Source organism: Cetorhinus maximus, chromosome 7 (genome assembly GCF_964194155.1).
Source record: "Cetorhinus maximus chromosome 7, sCetMax3.hap1.1, whole genome shotgun sequence".
Lineage (NCBI taxonomy): Eukaryota > Metazoa > Chordata > Chondrichthyes > Lamniformes > Cetorhinidae > Cetorhinus > Cetorhinus maximus.
Window position 1 is genome coordinate 40,301,190 of NC_135885.1, and position 25,505 is coordinate 40,326,694.

At 47.2% G+C, this 25,505-nt stretch overlaps 1 protein-coding gene across 1 annotated transcript in view; it reads right to left on the reverse strand.

Annotated features, from left to right (window-relative positions):
• Nucleotides 1–25,505, reverse strand: part of LOC144682737 (microtubule-associated tumor suppressor candidate 2-like) — a 563,465-nt gene that overhangs the window by 117,455 nt on the left and 420,505 nt on the right. Inside the window, exon 8 of the mRNA XM_078545375.1 lies at nt 21,343–21,441. Within this exon, the coding sequence (XP_078401501.1) occupies nt 21,343–21,441 (99 nt within the window). The remainder of the gene's footprint in view (nt 1–21,342; nt 21,442–25,505) is intronic.

Consider the following 25,505-nt stretch of genomic DNA (forward strand, 5'->3'; position numbering starts at 1 on the left):
GTCTTCAGGGTCCACAGTGGCTGCATGGATGACTCCTCGGGGACAAGGGATACCCTCAGAAGACACGGATGATGACACCTGTGCGGCAGCCGCAGACTGCACCAGAGCGACGGTATAATGGAGCTCATGCTGCAACTCGCAACTCAGTGTAGTAAACCATCGGGATGCTGAAAATGAGGTTCCAAAGCCTGGACTGGTCTAGTGGAGCCTGCAATATAGTCCAGAGATGGTGTCACGCATCATTGTCACCTGCTGCGCCCTTTACAACCTGGCACTGCAACAGGGAGAGGAGCTGACTGAGGAGGAGATGCAGGAGGGGAGGTCTCCTCCGATGAGGAGGACGTCAACTGTGATGAGGGTGAGGAGGTCCTCGAAGGCGACGATGACGGCAATGAGGCCCTTGCATTGGCCAGACGAGGCAGGGAGGCCCTCATAGCTGCTAGATTTGTGGAAGATGATGGCGACATGCAGTGAGGAGACACCATAAGATCCTCATGTTGCATCTATGAATGTTTGACGTCTGGCTTATGGCAGTGCACGTACCCTCTGTGATAACGCTCCTGTCATGGAGATGCAGTGGAGGCCCTAATAGTCGCTCGATTGCAGGAGGATGATGACGACATGCAGTGAAGACACTCCATAGATCTTCACATAGCCTCTGAGAATGTCTGACTCCAGTCTGGCTGAGGGCAGCTCGCTTGCACTCTGTGATCAGGGTCATACAGTAGAGAGTTACCCCGCACCCCTCTCATGTACACATTGTTAAAGGCCAACTATGGCATCAGCGAAGGAGTTCAGCCCACGCAGCAGTGCAGGAGTGATATCCTGGACCAAGGTCTCCATGACGGCCACCAACCTGCCAGTGTTGACCTCAGTGCATTGGCATGCCGGCGCTATCACCTCAGCCTAAAGGTGAATGGACTCCTCCATCGTGCCTTGTGACATGAGGAGTGCAGCAGACATCCCTTCCTGATGTTGCCTTTGCAGCTCCAGCAACTGTGACATGACCGAGTCCAGAGGCTCATCATCTGACTCAGACTCAGCAAATTTCTGGCCTCTAGCAGTCCTCCAAGTGCTGACACCGGCTGCCTCCTGCTCTGGATCAGAAAGTGCGATGTGCTCACCAGATTGTGATCCCGAGGCTACTCTAAAGCTAGGTCCCACCACGGTGTGTGTTCTGCGCTGGTGGAGGGTGTGGGTGAGCAGTGTTACGGGACCTCAAGGAGAGCGCCTTCAGAACCCTCTTCAGAGGTTACTTCGGGCCTTGATTGGAGGCCCTGGGTCGTGGACTCCGTCAGCTGTTTCTCAGATTTCCCTGCAAAAGCAAGGAGAGATAATTAGAGCATGGCAGTGGCCTGTGAGACAGAACCCATCACTCAGGGCATGGTTGTCTGATGGATGTTGTACTACTGGATCCTCACTTGGTAGAGCACTGCCAACACCATCAGCACAGGAACGGACCAGATCCTTGCCAGCCAGCTGGGTGGCTTTATTTTCAAAGTCTGTGAAAACCTTGATTTCAGGCATTCCTCCACCGGTAAGCGACCGCTCCCTCTTGTTGTGCGCCAGCTTGTCCTGCATAAATAGAGATGGAGAGAGTGTAAGCAGGTCGCCTGCCAGGCCAGATAATAGGTGTGCCTGGCATGTATGGATGGTGAGTGGTCCCATGGATAGGATGAGGACAATAAAGGTGTGTATGAGAGAGTGAATGCTGATGTCCCTTGACCTGGCAGTGAATGGGGTGGATGTGTTTGGGTTTGTGAGTATGTGAGTTGAGAGTGATAAGAAGAGTGACTTACCCTGGTGGAATGGAGGAGATCATTCATCCTCTTGCGGCACAAGGCGTCTGTCCTCTTTTACAGGGCGTTGACACTGACCACCGCTGCCTCTGCCTCCCAAGCCAGACTAGTGAGGTTGCTGTCCATCCTGCGGCCACAGCGTGGGCAAAGGACATCACGGCAGGCCTCGTATGTGTCCAAAAGGCGCTCCAGGGATGCGTCATTGAACCTGGGGGCTGCAGTCTTTTTGCCTTTCGGGGCCATGTCTTCTTTGAGCAGTCATGGGCTGGAAGTGCTGAAAGGTGTATGCACGGCTGCATTTAAATATGGCACCCGGCGTGATGAAGAGGCGAGGTGATGGCATGGTGGACAAATGAGAGCCCGCCCGCCATGGAAATGGCGTGTTTCCCAGGAATGCATAATTAATGCAATGGGTTTGGGACAATCCGGCGTGAAAAGCTACCATTGCGGCCAGTAGGTAAAATGTCATTTTACCCGCCCGCTACCGCACTTAGTGCAAATCTGGGATGATTCCACTCTTATATTGATCAACAGAGTTGGCAGAAATGGAACAGAAGTTGTTCAACAAGAAATTTGAAGCCTTCTTCAACAGAATGGTGAAAGGAAATATACACGAGCAACAGAATTACTAACAGAGTGTAGAGGCAGGAATCCTGAGGGGAATATACAGCGAATTTTAATGATGGAATTGCTGGTAGAAAAGGCAATAAAAATAAATGGAATTCTAGTATTGGAAATGAAGCCAAAATACATTGGCCTGAGTTTTTCCCGCATCGGGTGGGCTCAGCAGGAGCGGGCAGGGGCGGTCACAGAGCCGACTGCCACCTGCAATTGGCTCCGCACCGTCATTTTACACCGGCGGGCCAATTAAGGCCCGCCCAGCGTAATAAGCGAATGGTGAGTGCTACCTATGCAGGCGGGAAGAGGAGGGAGAGTTGGGGACAGCGCTCTTTTGCGCATGCTCGCGAAAGAGCGCTTCAATCTCTCTGAGGCAGCTCCGTGCCTCAGGGAGATTGAAGCGCTTTAGAAAAAAATAAATAATTGGAATAAAAATTTAATGTCACATGGGGTGGGACATGATTTTATTTTTCAGAATTTTTTAAAATTTAATTCGTAAACGCTTTAGGAAACCCCATCCCGCTCGTGGATGAGGTTTCCTAAAAAAGGGGCTGCTTTGCCTTTTCGCCTGCCCACCAACCGTAAGGTTGGATGGGCAGTGTAAATTTGACATTAATTGCTTCGTTAATGGTCTTAATAGGCCTATTAATTATCGATGGGCGTGCAGCCGACTCCAGCGCACACCTGCCGAACGAAACATCGCGAGAAAGCGCAATAACGTCGGGACACATGCTCAACATCATCATGCGTCATTTTATGCACCGGTGTGTTGGGCCCGCCCCTGCACGCCGACTGTAAAATCCCGGCCATTATGTTGAATTTGTTTAAGCTGTTATATTCCTAATAACCTATTAGTGAATGAAGAATCCAAAACCAGTCTCTCCTTAGCATAGATTTATTCACAGGGTGAAACATTACAGGTGTATATATTCGACTCCACTCAACTCTTACGTCAGTGTCTCTTTATATTCTTTGGAGCAAAACAAATAATCAATTAAACCAATTCACTGAAGAGCCACCCCTTAAAGGGACACTGTAACAGTGTCTCTTTATATGTGCTCAAGGAACCATCTAATCAATGCCTCCAGTTGTAAGTACCTAGCTTTAATTGATATAATTAACATGGGCCACTGTTGGAGTAGCGTGCAATTTCAGACAGCCCATTTTAGAAAGTTTATTAGAACCACGATTCATTTATATGATACCAAGAAATGAGAAGTCTGGGAACATCCAAATCTGCACCTTAAGTTTTTCAAAAAAAGTATCAGCTTGGCTTAGTCCCATTAAAGGATTTGACCACATAATCTAGGTGGTCATAATTCAATGTGGTCGAGGGACTACTACATTGGGCGGGACTTACCACACCTTCCGGTCCCGCCACAAGTCAATGGATTTCTGGCTGAGGCGCCGCCTCGCCCGCGGCGGGTCCCACCTGCGACAGGGCCGGAAAATCCCGGCCATTGTCACTGTTGCTAACTCTCAGGTGAAATGTCAAACCAAAACCCTTGCTGCTCCTTTCTTTGGAGGCGTCTGCCTGTTCTCCCATTAAAAGACATACATTATACGTGTCACAAAGTCTTACATTACCTATCACTTACAGCTACCTCATAGTTACCTCATTGTGCAAGATGTTCATTACTTATCCCCAGCAAGCAGCTGTAACCTTCAGTCATTTTAGGCTACTTAAAGGCCTAAACATGAAGTTTCCATTCTCACAAGTGCAGTACTCTCGTGTTATGTGGGAGTTGCTTTCAAAGAACAGCAAACCCATCTGTAATCCAGCAGTTTACGCCAGGATTATCATTAGTTTCGCTTGTTAGATGGAACTGTCACCTCCACACCAATGGCCTTCCAGATTTTCGGAATCAATCTCTCTTTTCTTTATTGTTTGTGTTTACTTCTGTTGTTGTCCAAATTGTTTCTTTTCTTCATGTTTGGGTTTGATTCCACCACCAGCAGCCTCCCAACAGTCAGCTATGAAGAAGTCATGTGGACTCAAAATGTTAACTCTGTTTCTCTCTCGTTGCCAGACCTGCTGAGCTTTTCCAGCATTTTCTGATTTTGTCTCCCAACAGTACCTCAGCCAAGTGTCTATTCTTCATCCGTTCTGATGAAGAGTCATATGGACTCGAAACGTTAACTGTATTCCTCTCCGCAGATGCTGTCAGGCCTGCTGAGTTTTTCCAGCTATTTTTGTCTTTGTGTCTATTCTTAATGTCTAGATCCAGGCAGTAAGTACTGGTTGACGATCTCACTTTGGTGATAATCATAGTTAAGCTTAAATTTGTCCCCACTTGATGGACATACACAATTCAGCAGGGTCATTGGATATCTACAAGAAATGGAAATCCTGGCTGATTTTCCCCTCAAAATCCCAAAACAATTTTATTAAGTAATTGCAACCAGTGCTGTCACTGAGATTAGTTAGTAGGACAGACCACACTTAGAGTACTGCGTGCAGTTCTGGTCGCCATATTTTAAAAAGGACAGAGTTACTTGAGAGGCTGCAGAGAAGATTTACAAGGATAATACCAGAAATGCATGGGAATAGATATCAGGAGAGGATTGACAGGCTGGGTCTCTTTTGGAAAAAAGGCTGAGGGATGACCTAACAGAAGTCTTTAAAATTATGAAAGGTTCTGATAGAGTGGATACAGAGAGAATGTTTAGACTTGTGAAGCAGAGCATAACTAGAGGCCGTCAACATAAGATATTCACCAAAAAATCCCATAGAAAATTCAGAAGAAACTTCTTTACCCAAGGAGTGGTGACAATGTGGAAATTGCTCCAACAGGGAGCAGTATAAGCAAATAGTACAGATGAATTTATGGGGGAGCTAGTCAAGGATTTGAGGGAGGAGGGACTAGTGCATTACAATGATACATTTAGGTGAGGAAAGATGGGAGCAGGCTCGAGTGGAGCACAACCACTGGTATGCACTGGTTGGGCCAAATGGCCTGATACTGTGCCCTTTTTCCTATGTAATCCCATCTGTAAAACATGAATTGGCACAATTATAAGGAGAGCAACTGAGTTACCCGGTGTTCTGACCAACACCATTAAATCATATGAATTGGTCATTCATCATGTTGTGGTTTGTGGGATTCTGGTGTGCAGAAACTGACTCCTTCCTAAATATTTGACTATGTGGTAACAGCCACTACAACCTAGGTCTCATTCATTGGTTGAGGACTGTGTTAGGGTGTCCAGAGGATATGAAAGGTATTATAAAAATGCAATTTCTTTCTTTAGTATGGTAAGCTGATAAAGTTGTATCCAAAACACATTGGGCGGAATCTTCCGGTCCTGCCAGCAGTGGGGATTGTAGCGGGCGCCTGCATTTGATTTGGTGGGAGGCAAAAAAAATCTGTTTCCCAACAACAGGATACACTGTTTGTATTTTTTCTCCCAACTTTCAAGGAGGTTTAAAAGCAGGTCGAGCTTCCTGATGAACAATGTCGGGAACCCCATTTGCACGCATTAGCATCTCATGCATGCTCATTAAAAGGCCCCCTCGTCAGAATTAAATTCACCCTCCAAATTAAGTTCTCCGCCAGTGAGAATTCAGGACATTCATTTTTATTACTGCTTATAAGTGGTATTGCACCTGGCGAGCTTCACCTCTTCCACGACTTTAAGGTCTGTAGATGCTGCTTTCGCCTTATTGGGGACCCCCCATAACTTCACTCATATCGACCACTTATAGCAAAAGCTGCGCCAAGGTTGGGCATAGGACGCAGGCTAAGCAGGTGCAGTAAGAGTGTCTGGGGAAGGTTGGAGGGGGGTTGGTGAGGAAGAGAGTGTCTGTCTGGAGAGGGGAAAATTTTCTGAGGAAGCGGGAGGAAAGAATGTCTTAGAGGATGGGGTCTGTGATGTCGACAGTGGGGTCCTGGGAGTGAACTCAGGGTACTGGTGATAGGGGGGAGCAGTCACAGTTAGAGAGGGGAGTGGGATGCAGTAAGATGGCAGGTCCAGGTTGAGAGCTTGGTAGATGAAGGTCTCATGGGGGATGTCATGGAGGGGGGCTGGACAGGTGGCTCAGATAATAGGAGGGGACGGTAACGGATGTCAGCTCTGAGGGGAGGGAAGGCATGGAGGGAAGGGTCCAGGGTAACGGGGGAGGTTCAAGGGTGACAGAGGGGAGAGGAATGGTCATATTGGATGGGTCAAGGGTGATGGGGGTAAGTTGGTGGATGACAACAGGAGGGTAGAAGGTGGTGGAGCGAGTCTGAAATGTGATGTGCACCATTTTTCAAATCTGACCTTGACCACGCAGTTAGCCAGTAAGTGAGGTCCATTGAAGTGGGAGGAGGGTCTTTTCGCGTGCATGGAATTCAATGTCAGCCTAAGTAGCTGACTAAAGGGATACCTGGATATCAACCATGCTCAGTTGTGTTTTCCTCTCTATGGTGAAGCCCATATGGCAGCAGGTTTGTTCCTGACTTGTGGGTGGGGTAGGGATGCCATGTCTGTATAGAGGCCAGGCAAAGGGCTTAGCATTGGCCTGCTGGCTTTGACATGGGGGGAAACCTGTAAAGGACATGCTCACTAAATTTATCACTTCAATTCATTTGCAGATCCACAAATCCATCGCAGGTTGGCTCAGGGCCAAGAGGAGCAAAGGCCTGAGCAGCAAGATGCAGCAAGGCCTCAAAAAGGTCAAGATGCTGACAAACAGAGTCCACTGCAACGTGGAGTGCAGTGGACTCCACATCCACTGCAAGCGGTGCTCTTATCTACAAATGAGAAAAAGGCAATGCCAGAGAGGCCTTCGTCTATCCTGGAATGTGGTTGCTGACATCTGTCAGCTTCTCCAGGACGAGCTGTGGCCTCAAGGATTCTGGAGGAGTAATGAGGAGCTCCTGGCCTGCAATGAGTGAATGGTTGTCCAGGTGCTGTTTAAGTGCGACTCCTGGACCTTCGACCCCATGAGGTAACAGCAGGGTGGGTGACTTCCTGCCTGCCCCGCCACAAGATTTGCCATGCTACTCGCGAATGCATAATAATGAGCTGAACAGCAGAAGATCACGCATATTCAGCAGTCCCACCACCAAGCGGGAATCACACCGACTTTCCCGCCCGCCACCGGAATTGAACTCCAGAACAGAAGATTCCTCCCATCACTTCAGCAAAACGTAACATCCATTTCAAACCATTCGGGTGTAAACTGCCTACAGATCAAAAATCCATCCTAATGCCTTTTCACTGATTGGAGTTAGGTTCCCCCTCTTATTCATGGTTTATGCTCCATTTCTGTAGTTCCTGAATAATCATGGCAAAGATTACAAGTGATTATGGTATAGGAGCCATAATATGTATTTCTTTTTACTTTGGTTGCCCTTTCCATGAATGAGAGTAAAAATATTTTTATGTGCTTTGCATATTTAACTTCTTAGCTTTTTGTCAAAGGTTAAACAATCTCAGTGCATGAGCTTGGTGCTTAATGAAAATATAATACAATAGTGGCCTCCTGTGGGACCAAATTGTACATCTATGGTATGTTGCTAAACTACAGAATAACAGCTGATTTTTTTTCTGACCAGGACATATTAACTTCTGATCAGCTGCATTGTAGATTGAAGTGGTTGATTTCAAGAGCTGGCATTATTGTTTCAGAATAACGACGTTTTACCTGCCTGCCGCAGTGGCAGCTTTTAACACCGTATGTTCCCAAACCTGCCGCATTAATTATGCATTCCCAGGAAACATGCCGTTTCCATTGCAGGCAGGCTCTCACTCACCCGCCATGCCATCACCTTGCCGTTTCATCACAACAGGCGCCATATGTAAAGCCCAGTCGTGCACACACATCTCAGTGCTTCCAGCCCATAACTGCTGCAGAGAAGACATGGCCCTGAAAGGCAAAAAGACTGCAACCCCCAAGTTCAAGGACGCGTCCCTCGAGCGTCTTTTGGACACAGTGGAAGCTCGCTGTGATGTCCTCTACCCCAACTCTGGCTGCAGGATGGGCAGCAACCTCACTAATCCGGCTTGGGAGGTGGTGGCAGCGATGGTCAGCGCCAACGCCCTGCAAAAGTGGACAGTCGCCCAGTGCTGCAAGAGGATCTTTGGTCTCATCTGTTCCACCAAGGTAAGTCACTCTTCTCATCACTCTCAAATCACACACTCACAAACCCATTACACACCCACAGGACCCTCACCCACTGCCGGTTCAAGGGACATTACCATTCACTCTCTTACACACACCTTCATTATCCTGATCCCATCCATGGGACCACTCACCACCCACATATGCAAGGCATAATTATCACCTGGCATGGCAGGCATCCAGTTTACACTCTGTCCATCTCCATTCATGCAGGACAAGCACAACAAGAGGGAGAAGTTGCAGACTGGTAGAGAAATGCCTGAAACCAAGATCCTCACAGACTTTGAAACAAAGCCATCCAGCTGGCCAGCGAGGATCTGGACTTTTCCTGTGCTAACAGTGAAGTCGGCAGTGTCTACCAAGTGAGGATCCAGCAGTGCAACATCCATCAGATGTTGGTGCTCCCTGGCCAACTACAGCAGAGGTGGAGACAGCCTGCTGACTGCTATGGCCTGACTGTGATGACCTTGGCTGTGAGTGAAGTGTCCCCTTTCACAGGCCACTGCCATGCACTAATTATCTCCCTTTGCTTCTGTAGGTACATCTGGGAAACAGCCGACGAAGTCCATGACCCAAGGCCTCCAATCAAGCCTCGAAGAAACTTCTGAAGGGGAATCTGGAGGCACCCTCCTTGAAGTCCCATCACAGCGCTAACCCACACCCTCCACCAGCGCAGAGACACACACCTCAGTGGGACCTAGCTTTACAGGAGCCTCGGGATCACAATCTGGTGAGCACATCGCACTGTCTGATCCATAGCAGGTGGCAGCAGGGACTTGCCAGGTGTCCGGCACTTGGAGGATTGCTGGAGGCCAGAAATTTGCTGAGTCCAAGTCACGTCACAGTTACTGGAGCTGCAAAGGCAAGCTCGAGAACATCAGGTAGGGATGTCTGCTGCACTCCTCAGATTGCAAGGCATGATGGAGGTGCCCATCTGCCTTCAGGCTGAGGTGATAACGCTGGCATGCAAATGCACCAAAGTCAAAACTGGTATGATGGTGGCCACCATGGAAACTTTGGTCCAGGACGTCGCTCCTGCACTGCTGCGTGGGCTGAACTCCATCGCTATAGTTGGCCTCCAACAGTGTGTACATGAGAGGGGTGCGGGCAGATTGATCTCACTCCAGCTACCCCTTCTCCTCAAGGAATCAGCCAGGGGCCCTTGGGCACCTATAGGGAAGTGGATCAACAGCTGTACCCCCCTGGGACCATCCATCCAGGTGTCTCCAGGAGTGCCAGGCCCATCCAATTCCCTTCTTCCTGTGACCTCAGGCAGCTCCAGCTCCACAGACCGAGGAGGGTGCCACTGCCACACGGCAGGACACATCAAGCAGGCCAGGGCCCTCCAGGTCTCAGCCCTCCAGAGGATGCCTGCCAAGGTCATCACAGTCAGACCGTAGAAGTCAGCAGGCTGTGTCCTCCTCTGCTATAGATGGCTGGGGGGCACCAAGATGTAGTGGCAGGGTTAGGAAAGTTAAGGTGCACAGCCTGGGCAAGGGTGTTAATCACTTGTACATACTGTTCACTATTGTCATTAAACTCCCAGGAATGTGTCCTTGCCTCTGGCTTCTTGTTCTGATGAGCAGTGTTCATGTCACTCAGATGTGAAGCCTTTCTGCACAAGATAAAGGCGGGTGTAACAGTCCAGGGCCTCTTCCCTGTGCTTTGTGCACCTTCAGGCCAAAGTGATGATCTGGCCTCACATTCCCTGGACACATTACTGATACCTGCACCTCGACGGTGCTGAACATTGCTGCCAGAAAGTTGTGGGCAGGTGTCACAGAGTTCCGTCATTCTCTCTGTGTGCTCTCAGCACCTTTAAGGTGGGGCTGTCCCCATCCCTTCAGCATCTGTGACCAGTGACGCTGTGCTCCTGAAGGGGTCAGGTGCTGAAGGTGGACAAAGGGTCAGGTGCTTTTAAAGTTTCATGGCTGCATCTCCATGATATGACCCTGATCACAGAGCACAAGCGAGCTGCCCTCGGCCTGACATGAGTCAGACATTCTCAGAGGCTGTGTGAAGATCTATGGAGTGTTCTCACTGCATGTCATCATCATCCTCCCACAATCAAGTGAACAGAGCCTCTACTGCATCTCCATGACAGGAGCATTATCACAGAGGGTGTATGCATTGCCATAAGCCAGACTGGAGTCAAACATTCATAGATGCAATGTGAGGATCTACGGTATCCCCTCACTGCATATCATCATCATCTCCACAAATCTAGCAGCTATGAGGGCCTTCCAAGTGCACCTGCCTCATCTGGCCAGTGCGAGGGCCTCACGTTCCTCATCATCGCCTTCGAGGACCTCCTCACCCTCATCCCCCTTGGCGTCCTCCTGGTCGGAGGAGACATACAACTCCTCCATCTCTTCCTCAGCCAGCTGCTCTCCTGGTTGCAGCGCCAGGTTGTAAAGGGTGCAGCAGATGACGACAATGCATGACACCCTCTGTGGGCTGTATTGCAGGGCTCCACCAGACCGATCCAGGCACTAGAACCTCATTTTCAGCATCCCGATGGTTTGCTCCACCAAGTTGCGAGTTGCAGCATGAGCCTCGTTATACCTTCGCGCTGCTGCAGTCTGAGGCCACTGCATGAGTGTCATCAGGCACATCCTCTGCGGGTAGCCCTTGTCCCAAGGAGCCATCCCTGTAGCTTCTGTGGACTCTGGAAGACGTCAGGGATCTGGGACCAACTCAGAATGTAGGAGTCGTGCACACTCCCCGGAAACCATGCGCAGATCTGCAGGATGCATTTGTTGTGGTCGCACACCAGCTGCACATTCAGCAAATGGAATCCCTGCTGTTGACATTGTTGACCACGTGTTGCAAAGGAGATCTGAGCGCCACGTGAGTGCAGTCGATGGTACCCTACACCTGTGGGAAACCTAAGATCTGGGCACATCCAATCGCTCTTACGTCCTGGCTCTCCTGGCCCCAGACGAAATGCACAAAGTTGTGTGCCCTTGCAAAGGTGGCATCCGTGACCTCATGGATGCATTTGTGGGCGGAGGCTTGTGATATCCCATAGAGGTCATGTGTGGAGCCCTGAAAGGAGCCACTGGCATAGAAATTGAGCAGCTCGGTCACTTTCACGGCCACTGGCAGTGGATGCCCTCCATGTCCCTATGGCGCCAAATCCTGCAGTAGCTGGCAGATGTGAAGGACCAGTTCCATAGACATGCACAATCTTTGCCGACACTCGTTCCTGATCATCTGCAGAATTGAAAGGTGGCGTCTATAGACCCTGGGTCTAGCTAGGCGCCGACAAGCGACGGCTTGCTGTGGCTCTTTGGCGACGTGTGCGGGAGCCCCAGCCGCTTCTTCTTCCAGAGGTGCTGCTCCTCCCTCTGCGCAGCTTGGCCCCTCAGTCGCTCTCTTCTCAGTTGTCTTTGCTCTCTGTAAACCAGGAGGCATACAGCTAGTTCAGCAGCCTCCATGATCCTGATATACTCCTCCTGCAGGATGAAAGAGAAAGACCCGTGGGTTAGCATGGGTGTATTAAGCCCCTGTCTTGGTTAAGTCTGAAGGCCCCTTAATGCATCCTGGAAAGTGCTGGCCACCACTTGGATGATCAGAAGTTAGTGCATTGCATGGCTGCCCAAAGCCCCACCCATCTCCATCCCACTCCACCCAGCTGATTGGCAGCAGCTTTGCCTATTGGACTGCATGCTGTGCTCTCAGCTCAGGCTCAGGCATTCTCCTAACCCACACTGCAAGGCCGCACTGTTATCTTGAACCATGGCGGAGACTGGTCCAAACCGGGATAATGACATTGCAAGGGGCTGTGAGGGCCTCCACCAGTGACTGCTCCATGACCAGCTTTAGCAAGGAGATTGTACAACGTGCCCAGTCGTCCAACTGTTCTGCAGTCCACTAAAACGCTCATAACTTTGCAGTCTATGCCCAAGGGCTAAAAAGTTCTGGAGCACTTGGTGGCACTTTGATGCCTCTGCGTTGCTTGCGTGGGCAGAGAAGCTAGAGGCCCGACTCCAATCATATCAATATGACTGTCCCTGAACTGTCTCAGCTGCAGAGGAATGGTCATTTTATACGAGGCTTCCCTAATGCGTGGCTGCTTCCCTCGCCTACCCCCCACGCCGCACATGCTTGTCTGCTACCTTCAACTGTAGGGCAGCCCTTGACACCACCCCCCCAAGTCACCTCAACCGCAGGACAGCCCTTGCCCCCCACACTCCTTCCCACAGTCGCCTCAATTGCACCCCACTCCCTCAACCCCAAGTCGCCTCAACCAAAGGTCAGCCCTTGCCACCCCACCCCAACACGCCTCAACCTTGAAGTCCAACAGGCGACCCAGGCAAGCGCTCTGTAACATTACTGTGCACTCACCTCCAAGTTCTCCTCAAAGAGCAGCCCGCCATGTTGCACGCCTTTTATATACTGTGTGAAACATGTCAGCGTGATGGGCGGACAGTCCAAAGGGGGGCAAGGGACAATTCTGGTGGGCTGGGCTTATAAAGATATGCAGATGTATTACAATGAGGTTCCCGACCTCAGGAGCGGGGAAACGCGGCCCGCTATTGGCAGGCGGAGCGGACGATCGTCAACTGGTTTCACGATGTCATGAAACTGACTTTTGGCCTTCTCGCCACGTTGTCCACTCAAGCCACCGATCACACCCGACGCCAGCGGGCATGGACGATTCCACCCCCAGTGACAGTTTCATTCTGGACTCTAATGAGATATACCAAGCAAGTAAGTTAGTAATGGAATATTCCTGTTTCCCTTTTTCTTGCCTCCAAACCTGATTCTCCCTCTCCTACCATGCAATCTGTGGAAATGTCACTAGCATTATGGTGCAAAGCTATTCAGATGACCACAATCAAGTCTAACCTTCCTTACATAGCATTAGATACATATCAGAAGATGAATGTGCTTTGTGAGAGCAAGAGGAGTGCTTGAGACTCTGCAACTGAGTTAGGGCTATTGAAGTAACAGACACATTTACAATGAAGCCAATATTTCTATTTACAATTTTTTTTGTACTTTCCATTATGAACTAAAGCTTTTATGTGCCCCCCTGTGACAGGTCATGTTGAACTGCCTCACACATAGCTTGTCAAGAAGTCTAATTTTGGACACAATACAAACTTCACAGAGCATTATGGCTTCATCCTTGGCACAAGAACATTAGGTAATTATGGCTTCATCCTTGGCACAAGAACATTAGATAATGGTATAAGTTTCAACACAACACAGGCAAGGAATTCAAAACTTTCATTGTTGAGCATGAATGTGTCAACTCTTTGAATTAATGGCCTTTTGTTTTTACAGAACTGCAAAGGGAAACTGATATGCTCATTTATCAAATTCCTGGTAGGAAATATAACTTGCCAATTTAAAGCAATCTTTTAGATCAAACGTTGAATGTAATTGTCTGATACGGTTATCACATTTAACAGTATATATCATAAAGAGTAATCCTGCTAAATGTATTTTTAAAATCATTTTCTTTCATTACCATTAAAGCATTCACCTTGAAGCTGTTCACTCCACTCTTTTTTTAATTTTTGTATCACAGCAGCTAAGTTACATCGAAAGCTCTTGAAAGATGCAGAGGTGAAAAACACAGCAAGTATCCAGACAGAGAGCAAGGGGCAAGTGGTCGAGAAAGGTATTGTAAGAACAGTTGGCATTACATAGTAGAAGTGTTTTTATGTATTCACTGTGTCCATTGTTTATTATAGTTTCATCCTAGCATTACAAAATACTTACAGCCTATAAAAAAGCTATTCGACTCTACAGGTCCATGCTGCTGCTTGTGCTACACCAGTGCTTCCCAAACCTTTTCCCATTGTGACCCTATTTTGAAGCTTGAAAATTGCCATGACCCCAGAGTGAGAGCGGGAGGGGTTGGGACTTGTGAGAACGGGGAGGGGTGAGGGACTTATGAGAGCCATGATGGGGAGAGATTTGCGAGAGTGGAGGGGCGAGAAATTTGTGAGAGTGGTGGGAGAAATGAGAGAGAGCGGTGGGGGGAAATTAGTGAGAGTGAAGGGAGCGAAGATTTGAGAGATTTATGAGGGAGATTTGTGGGAGCGAAAGGGGGAGATTTGTGTGAAGTGGGAACAAGGTTGAATGTGGCACAGGCTTTTTTGGAGAGGAATCAGGCCTCAAAGATCTGTCTGTTAGGCCATGCCTACCATTATAAAAAAATGCAAGAATTTAAAGTAACCGCGCAGCTACAAGCATTCAGTCCGAGCTCCACGGCAGCCATTGCTGCCACGAAGCTTGCAACAGTTTGGTAAGCCCTGTGCTACACACACCCCTTCTCCCACCCAATTCATCTGATCCCATCAACATTCCTTCTATTCCTTTCTCCCACATGTAACTGTCTAGCTTCACCTTAAATATATCTCTGCTGTTCACCCTAACTGTGATACTGCCCAGAGTTTTACCTTCAGCGTGTGGGCGCGCATCCGACATGCCCGAACATAATGTGACACGTGCTGATGTCGGGTGTGCATCCCTACGTCATTGCGCTGTCTCACGATATTTCGGTCGACGGGCGTGCGCCGGAGTCGGCTGTGCACCCGCCGATAATTGAAAGGCCTATTAAGGCCATTAACAAGGTAATTAAGTTGAAGTTTACGCCGCCCGTCCAACCTAAGTGGCCTTTACATTTTTTAGGAAACCTCATCCACGAGCGGGATGAAGTTTCCTAAAGCTATTACAAGTTAAATAAAAACTTTATTTTGAAATTAAAAACATGTCCCATCTCATGTGACACAGTCACATCAGGTAACATGTTTCATTGAATTTTCATTGTATTTATTAACTTTTTCAAAAAGCGCTTCAATCTCCCTGAGGCAGCTCCATGCGTGCCAGGCCTGCTCTCCCTCCTCCCCCCGCCCGGACAGGTAGCACTCAATGCTACCGCTCGCGATCCACACAGGGCAGGCCTTAATTGGCCCGTCCGTGTGAAATCGCAGTGCAGAGCTGAGTGCGGGTGGCGGTCAGCTCCCCGACCACACCCGCCCACTCCAGCCGAGCCCGCCCGACACAGGAAAAATTCAGGCCACTGTGTTCCACATTCTAACCATGCAATAGGAAGTTTCTCTTGAATTTACTATTGGATTTATTTGTGATTATCTTATATGTATGGCTCCTAGTTCTGGGCTTCATTTGAACCATGCTGGGACCTGTGTCCTGGCGAATCGTATAACTAGGGTTGTAGTTAGGACTTTAAACCAATTAGTCAAGAGGAGAGTTCAATTGAAGGGAAACTTAAAAAATCAAAAAGAAATGAGAGGGTAGAGGTGCAGGGTAGTGAAGAGGCGAACGATAATCAAAGTGCGACAGGAAGGGGCAGAAAATATAAGCAGAAGTGTGCAGCAGAAATCAGAACCAGAATGAGCAATAATGTTAAAAAGTCAAAGCTTAAGGCTCTTTATCTGAATGCACGCAGCATTTGTAACAAGATGGATGAGTTTAAGGCACAAATAGAAATAAATGAATATGACTTGATAGCTATTAAAGAGACGTGGTTGCAGGGTGACCAAGACTGGGAACTCAATATTCAAAGGTATTTGATATACTGGCATTGGAGGCAGTTCAAAAGAGATTCACTAGGCTGATTCCTGGGATGAAGGGGTTGACCTATCAAGAATGGCTAAACAGGTTAGGCCTTTATTCATTAGAATTTAGAAGAATGAGGGGCGATCTTATTGCAACGTACAAGATTCTGAGGGGGCTTGACAGGGTAGATGTTGAGATGTTTCCAGTAGTGGGGGAATGTTGAACTAGGGGACATAGTTACAGAATAAGGGGACACTCATTTAAAACTGAGATGCAAACAAATTTCTTCTCTCAGAGGGTAGTGAATGTCTGTAATTCTCTACCCCAAAGAGCTGTGGAGGCTAGATAACTGGAAGTAATTAAAGAGGAGGTAGATAGATTTTTGAAATATCGGGGAGTTGAGGGCTATGAGGAGCTGGCACGAAAGAGGAGTTGAGGCCTGGGGCAGATCAGCCATGATCTTATTGAATAGCAGAGCAGGCTTGAGGGGTCGAATGGCCTACACATGCTCCTATTTCTTATGTTCTTATGTTCTTGTGGGGGGCCTGCAGGCTGATTGGAAAATTCCCAATAATTGGCATTAATTGATCTTAAACATACCTGCTGCTTACAGGCTGGTAGCCCTTCCACCTCCAATCCCACTTCTGGGAAATGGCTTGGGGGCCTAATGGTGCCAGAAAACCAGCATGCTAGTTGGCACCGTGAAGTCATGAACCTGCCTGCCTCCATTTTCACCTTCAAATTGAGGAAAACATTCTGCCCCAAGGCTCTATATAAGTTTAACATAACTTCTCTGTTTTTCAATTCTACCCCTCGAGAAGTGAATCCCAGCAGTTTGTTTGCTTTTCATTATGGCCTTAATAATGCGTGTCACTACTTTAGTGATTTGTGTATCTGTATCCCTAGAGCCCTCTGTCCCTCTACCCTAGTTAAACACTCATTTTCAAAGGAACATTTGGCCCCCTAATTCTTACTGCCAAAATGTACTACCTTGTACTTTAATATATTGAAAGTGATTTGCCAATTACACGCCCATTCTGCAAATTTACTAATGTCTTGTTGTACTTTATTGAAATCCTCCTCTGTATTAACTGCACTCTCAACTTGGTGAATTCCTGTCTTTCCCTGGTTATGCTGCTGGCAATAAGTTGAACAGAAGACCTGCTTCCAGCTTTCTTCCAATGTCACTCTTGAGTTGACTGGTAGATGCTGTTTAGCAATAACACATCTATTTATTCTCCCTATTCCATGTAGAATTTTTTTTTATTCATTCATGGGATGTGGGTGTCGCTGACTAGGCCAGCATTTATTGCCCATCCCAAATTGCCCTTGTTCAGAGGGCATTTAAGAGTCAACCACATTGCTGTGGATCTGAAGTCACATGTAGGCCAGACCAGGTAAGGACATTAGATTTCCTTTCCTAAAGGACATTAGTGAACCAGATGGGTTCTTACAACAATCAACAATGGTTTCATGGTCATCAACAGACTTTTAATTCCAGATTTTTATTGAATTCAAATTTCACCATCTGCCATGGTGGGATTTGAACCCAGGTCAACCTCAGTCTCCCAACCTCAGAAAGCCCGCTTCTACCTCCTCCCCAAAATCCACAAACAGAACTGTCCCGGTAGACTGATCGTGTTAGCCTGTTCCTGCCCCACGGAACTCATTTTTTCTTATCTTGACTCCATTCTCTCTCCCTTTGTCCAGTCTCTTCCCACCTACATCCGCGATTCCTCTCACGCCCTACATCATATCAACAATTTCCAGTTCCCTGGCCCCAACCGCCTCCTCTTCACCACGGACATCTATTCCCTCTACACCTCCATCCACCACCATGATGGTCTGAGGGCTCTCCATTTCTTCCTTGAACAGAGACCCAAACAATCCCCATCCCCCACCACTCTCCTCCGTCTGGCTGAACTTGTTCTCTCACTGAACAATTTCTCCTTAAACTCATCTCACTTCCTCCAAATAAAAGGTGTGGCTATAGGTACCTGCATGGGCCCCAGTTATGCCAGTCTCTTTATGGGGTATGTGGAACATTCCTTGTTCCAGTCCTACTCAGGCCCCCTCCCACAGCTCTTTCTCCAGTACATCGATGACTGCTTCATGCTCTAGTCAGGACCTGGAAAAACGTATTAATTTTGCTTCCAATTTCCGTCCCTCCATCACCTTTACATGGCTCATCACTGAGACTTCCCTTCCCTTCCTTGACTTCTCTGTCTCAATTTCTGGTGATAGACTGTCCACCAATATTCATTACAAGCCCACCGACTCCCACAGCTACCTCGACTACAACTCCTCACACCCTTCTTCCTGTAAGGACTCTATCCCATTCTCTCAGTTCCTTCGCTTCCGTCGCATCTGTTCTGATGATGCCACTTTCCAAAACAGTGCTTCTGACGTGTCTTCCTTCTTCCTTAACCAAGGTTTCCCACCCACAGTGGTTGACAGGGCCCACAACCGTGTCTGACCCATCTCCCGCGCCTCTGCCCTCACACCTTCCTTTCCCTCCCAGAACCATGATAGGGTCCCCCTTGTTCTCACTTTTCACCCCACCAGCCTCCGCATTCAAAGGATCATCCTCCGCCATTTCCGCCAACGCCAGCATGATGCCACCATCAAACACATCTTCCCTTCACTCCCCCATCGGCATTCCGTAGGGACTGTTCCCTCCGGGACACCCTGGTCCACTCCTCCATCACCCCCAACACCTCAACCCCCTCCCAGTGCACCTTCCCAGGCAAATGCAGAAGGTGCAACACCTGCCCTTTTACTTCCGCCCTCCTCACCATCCAAGGGCCCAAACACTTCTTTCAAGTGAAGCAGCATTTCACTTGCAATTCCCTCACTGCGCCCCCACCGATGGTCAAAGGTGAGATACAAAAGGACCAACCCATCTAAGTTGGAATAGATGGTCCTGCTCTCATTGTGCTTTGAGCAGATGACATGAACAGGTTTGCTAAGACAAAACAGTCCAACAGGGGTTTCACTAACTTATCTTTGGAAGATGAGATCAATTTTGTGGTGAAAATGTGTTTGATGAGTTGTACTGTACGTTTAATGAGGAGGCCTTGCAATGTCTTGGCCTGTAACTTCCAAGCTCCCCAAAATCCGACCATGGGAACACGTCGGATTTGGGGGGTACCCCAAAGATGCGCTGGGGAATTCCTCTGGGAAGTTCCCAAGTAAAGGTTTGAAAGCAATTGCCCAGAAGTGCACACTTCCTCTGGACAATTGCGCTATGCTGGGAACCATCCAAAAATGCGGTTTAAATCGCAAACTTCAGATAGTTCCACTAGGGTTATACCAATAGTTACCCAGAAAAAGCTAGAAGAATTAAAACCTTCTGAGTAATTATTGTAAAGACCCACACTGACCCCATGAGGCTCCCACCCACCATCCCGACCCCCCCACCCCTCCCAACTTCCAACATCCCCCACCCCCCGACCTCTGACACCCCCAATACCCCTGACCTCTGACACCTCAACACCCCTGACGTCTGACACCTCAGCACCCCTGACTTATGACACCACCCACCCCCCGATCCTGCAACTCCCCCAACCTCTAATCCCCCACTCCCGGCTCTCCAATCTCACACCCCCAGACCTCCGATCCCACATTGTTCCGAACTCCGATTCCTCACAGCCCGACCTCCGATCCCCCACCTTTCCCAATCTCCAACCCCCCACCCCCGACCTCCAACACCCCCTCACCCCCCCAACCTCCGACACCCCCCACCCTCCCGACCTCCGACATCCTCCAATCACCTCTGACTTTGGATCCCTCCCCTACCCCACGGACCTCCAACTCTCATCATCCCGGACCTCTGACCGACACCCCCCATCCCTCCGACCGACCTCACCACCTCCCAGGACACCCCCACCCCACAAATCCTATCCACTTACCTTGGACACTTACCTTCCCTTGGCCTGTCAACTTCCCTGGCCCTTTAAACTTACCTTCTTTACGGCAGCAAGTGCCTGCCGATGAACAGAAGTGTCAACGTAATTTTCAAGACCAAATAAATGTGCATTTATTTCTTCTAATTCCTGCGGACCAGCACTTTCCGACACTAGTCGGGAGTTAAGGCCCCTTATTATGTAGCTGGGTTATGTAGAAAGCTTGTATCATTGATTATGGTGCACATAGTTTGTCAGTTATGGCTCAGTTGATAGTAATTGTGCCTCTGCAAAAATCAATGCTGATGTCAGCACTGAGGGTATGCTGCACTGTTGAAGGTGCAGTCTTTTGGATGAGGTGTTAAACCAATGCCCCATTTGCCTGCTTTGGTGGGTGTAAAATATCCTGTGGTACTATTTTCAAGAAGAGCAGGGGAGTTATCAAGGTATCCTGGCCGATATTTATCATAAATCAACAGCACAAAGAAAAAGATTACCTGATCGTTATCACAATGCTGTTTGTGGGGGTTAACTGTGCACATATTGGCTACTGCGTTTCCTACTTTACACCAGTGACTATACTTCAAAAAGTGTTTCATTGGCTGTACGAGATGTCCGCTGCTATATAAATGCAAGTCTTTCTTTTCATTGGCAGTGGTTCTTTGGTTGGATATAATGACCAAGTTGCTTCAGCCTTCCCTTTCAAAAATTCATGACCCTGAATAAGATGGCAAAATTGCTGGCGCACAAAAAGATCACTTGAATATCTGCCACTATTTCTAATGATGAGGATGAGCTTTCTTTCCCAAGTGAGCTCCACATTCAGTTGGAAGCAACCCAAGTAATTGGCAGTATATTCAGTGGATGTTGTAACCTGAGACCCACCAGAATATCTGATTATTCCTGTACTGAGAAGCCATGAGATGAAAATGTAATTGGATGGTCAGCTGGGAGAGAATCACATTTTTGAAATTAGATGTATTTTAATGAGATACAAGATGTATCAGAGTGGGAAGACATCACAGTGCCAGTAATATAGATAATTAGGCAGCTGTTGGGGCATTAAAAATGTTAATTTAATAAACAGAGAAATATAAACTTACAGTTATTGTGTTTAATTCACCCATGCTTACAATGAGTAATTTGCTCTACAATAAAATGTGAGAAAATGAAATTACTGTACCTGTTGTTATGTTAACAAAATGTTTTGGTTTTTACAACTAAACATTTGTACCTGGAAAAAGGGTTATGTTGAACACAAGTACTGAACATGTATCTCAAATCTGCTACATTCCCTGTTAACAGAAACATATACACAAACATAAATATATGCACAAATATAAACATATACACAAACATAAACATAACATACCTGGTGAGTGAAGTTTGCTTGCAGGTGTGACATGTCTTTTGGGTGATGAAGTCACAGGTTTTGAAATATCATGATCTTTTTGTACTTCTTTCTTCATTGCTGTTTTGGGAGTTTAACAATTAATTTATTAGACAGCACCTCTTTTCTCATTGTGCTATACAGGGCACATTTGGTAACTCAAGCCAATCATATGCAAAACTCTTTTGAGCCAACAGTTCTTCAAAGAAAATTGGTAACTTCATTTTCTCATAGGCTGGTTGACAATCTTGTTAAAGGGATTGCAAAGATTTGCAAGATAATAATTCACGCATAATAAACAATTATCCCACTTGAAGGTGACAAAGTTATTGACATGTCTTTAAAGCCTCACAACAATGTTTTCAACAGTTTCAAAGGTCTAATTTGTAGTGTAACTTTGAAATTATTTAAAATGATAAATTATCAGGGAAATTGTGATAAAGTTTCAATCCTGTATGCAAATGTTACCATTTTACAAGATGACACAGTCTGTCAGATTAATTTTCCTCCATCTCTACTTAAAACTTAAAGCATTATTTTCAGTTTGCAGAATGGGTGATCTCATCCAGTGGCTATGCTGTATGTTTGGCCAGTTCTGCTCCATTACAGACTATCAAATAGATACTGTTATCATCACAGTCTTTTCATTCCCAAAATAGGGTAGCTTGCTATGGCATGGCAATCGAGTCACAATAACAGACAGCCACAGTTCGCAAATATCCAACCTTCTGCTATGAGGAACGCATTTTAGCACTTAGCCAAGCCAGATTCACAGAATAATGTTAAAAAAGTTAACAGAAAATTTTACATATGAAATACATTTATGATTTATATACTGATATAATTCACATATTGCATTACATAGAAGATCAAAAATCTGTCAGTTTTTTTGTTCTTTTTAAAAGAAGCGCACTTAAAAAACACTCATTATCAAGAAACCAATTAAATAAATCTACAGTGCTTTGAAGAAAATTAGTAATCACAATAGATTAAAACAATGACTTTGGGCATTGCTGTTTACTTCTATAATCCTATGTTAGATGCCAGAAAACTAAATTGAACTAAACTAAAAACTCAAAGCTATTGATTAGTATAATTTAAATCTCAGTCCCAGATGTAAGGAACTTGATCATATTTTAAGGGTGGATGTATTACATTCTGCAGATGAGACTGAGGTTTCTTAATGAGTGGCTGAGCTTGTAGCTGTGGTAGCAGAATAAGGAGTTCCTTACTGGAGGATCAGGAGGACTAATATTCAGCTTAATCCTCAGATGATCTTGGCTGGCCACATAAGACATAATGGAGGGAATTTTAACCCCAGAAAATGGGTGCATTTGGCTGAAGCGGGGAGGATTGAAGTGTTAAAGGCCGAATTTGACCCCCAACCCCTCTGAAGCCCACCCACTTTGGTTTAAACAGAGGCAGGATGGGGGTGGGGGGTGGGGGGGTTTGTGTCGGGCAGCCAGCTCACTCCCAGGAGACGGGCTAACACTTTAAATGTTATAATCAGGCTGAGGGCCTCATTTTTATTCATCATTTGAAATTTAACCCTGGCCAGGCAGGTTTCCCATGCCTTGGGGAAAGCCATCAGCTAAATAAGAGGCAAAGGACTGCTGGACCAGGAGTTAAATGCCTTTCCAATTACTTGCTGAATCCAGCATGCCCTGCCAGTTCCTTATGGTCAGTCACCCCTCCCTGACCTGTCTGATCTCCTCATGCTGATCTCCCCTACGACGCCTCCAAAGGCCTAAAGACCTAAAGGCCTCCAATCTCAAAACTCTGCAGGCCTTCAACCCTTCCGCAGATCTTGATCTCCTCCCACAGGCTTTTGACATCTTTCCTCCACCCTGAAGCCCCCAATCACCTCCCACCAGGACACCAACCTCCTCCCCAGGCCTCTGATTTCCTCCCAAGGCCTTCAAGCTACCCACCCTATCCCCGCCAACCCTGACTCCAATCCCTCAGGCCTCCGATCTCAGAACCTGTGCTTGTCCCCAACCCCCTCACCCATCGGGTGCGGATCTACCTAGTCCTACAGCCTCCTTGGGACTGCTCTCTGTCTGCCTGGAAGCTAAGCCTGTCAATCTCCTGCACAGAGAACCTGTTGGTGATGTTAGTCATATGCCATGGAGTTAATACAGCTTCTGGGTTTCCCCCATTCTACCCAGGCCAACCCCCACCCGCACTCCCAGCAGATCAAGAATGTGAAACCTCCCCCAATTTGTCTGTTCCAGCGGAGGGAGTAGGGAGCTGGCAGATAAGTCTCAGTTTTTACAAGCGGGCAGCAGCAGAAAATTAAGAACGAAAAGTAAAACATAAACTTGATATATAATAATTTATATATTATATTTTTATTGAGATAATGACAAGCATAGGATTGAAACACCGGAATCCCCACTTTGTTCCAAGAGTACAATTAAGCTGGATTCAAAAAGTGATTCAGAGTAACACCAAGTGCCATGATTCATTGGGGCTGTTTTGAAGCTAATGGTACATTGTGAAAATAACTATGATTCCAAGAAGGACTAATTGCAGAAACTAAGGCCTAGATTTTCACCAAGTTGCGATGACTCGGGAACCTTTTAAAAATGGTAGCCGGGACCTGATTCCGGGATTCCCGACCCCATTCCTGGGTTTTTGATTTCCAAGACTGCCTTTTAAGGGTTCGGGCTGGTTAGGGTCCTGCACACCCGATCTAGCCTGCTCCATTGCAGGGATAGGCATGTCCTAGTCCTGTGCAATTTTCTTGGAGACGGGCCATGAATGAGAGGACCTCTTCAATGGTAAGTTCAAAAGGTCTTCTTCATGCCTCCATCCCGAGCTATGGCCCCACCCCGCAAACAACCCTTATGGTCCATCATACCCACACCCTGCCAAGCTATAGCACTTCCATGCCTGTTCACTCACTATATACTGCATAGAACCAATAAACACTATAGTTACAGTAGGATGTGTTAAAAAGCTTTTAAAAAATCATTAATTGATGACCATCCACTTTCTTAAAAAAATCATTTTTACTACAGCCCAATAGAAGTGTCAATCGTCCAGACCCCTTAAAGTATCAATAGCTGAAACTGCAAGCACTTGAAACCTCTTTATCTTGTGTAAATAAACATTGTGAAATTGACAGCATGGATCAGGGAGTCAGAGCTGTCAATGAAACAATGTTTCCTCTGGGGCTCAGGTGTTTCAACAAGCTAATGAATACCTGGGCTCTCAGCCAAGCCTCATTATGCATTCGTGGCTCAGAGCCCAAATGTCCATTAGGGTACTAAAACACCTGAGCCCCAGGGAAAATATTCCTTGATTGACAGCTCTGGCTCTTTGATCCATGCCATCTATTTCACAATGCTTATTTACACAAAATAAAGAAGTTTCGAGTGCTTGCAGTTTCAACTATTGATACTTTAAAGGTTCTGGATGATTGACACTTCTATTGGGCTGTAGTAAAAAGGATTTTTTTAGGAAAGTGAAAATGACTTTTTCAAAAAGCTATTTTTATACACCCCACTGTCATTACAGGGTTCATTGATTCTATGCACTATATGAGGGGTATGCAAGTGACATAGCTTGGCCTTGGGGGCATGGCGGGCCATAGGGAGTGGGTGGGTACATACCTTGTCATGGGGGTATGAGGGGTCATGGGGGTGAGTGAGGGGCATGATGTGGCATGGATGCGGCGAGGAGAGTATGTGGGGGGTGATGAGGAGTGAGGGGTGAGGGTTTGAGGGCCTTTTTGTTTTCATTTTAACTGCAACAAAGTCCCACAGCACCAAGGCAGGCCTTTTAAGCAGCCCAGCAGCCCCTCTGGCTGCCTCCAAACTTTCTCACAGGTTGGCTGGCCCGACTCCAGACCAGACCTGACCCCCCACAATGAAAATCTCGTCCTTGCAGGCACTTTCTCCGAAGGCAGATGGGCCAAGCCAGGAATTTTCCCGAATCCCGCTACCTGCCTCCAAGGATAAAAGTCCAGACCTATGTTAGGATTAGTATTTCTAAAAAGCGCACTTAATTTCACAATCTCCTACACAGACACATTTCTGATATCAGTCACATTATTCCAGAGAGAACTGAATAGGTATTTCACCATTGCCAGAAAAAATGCAAATTTGAGTAAGGGTCAACTCTTGAATGTTCATAAAGGT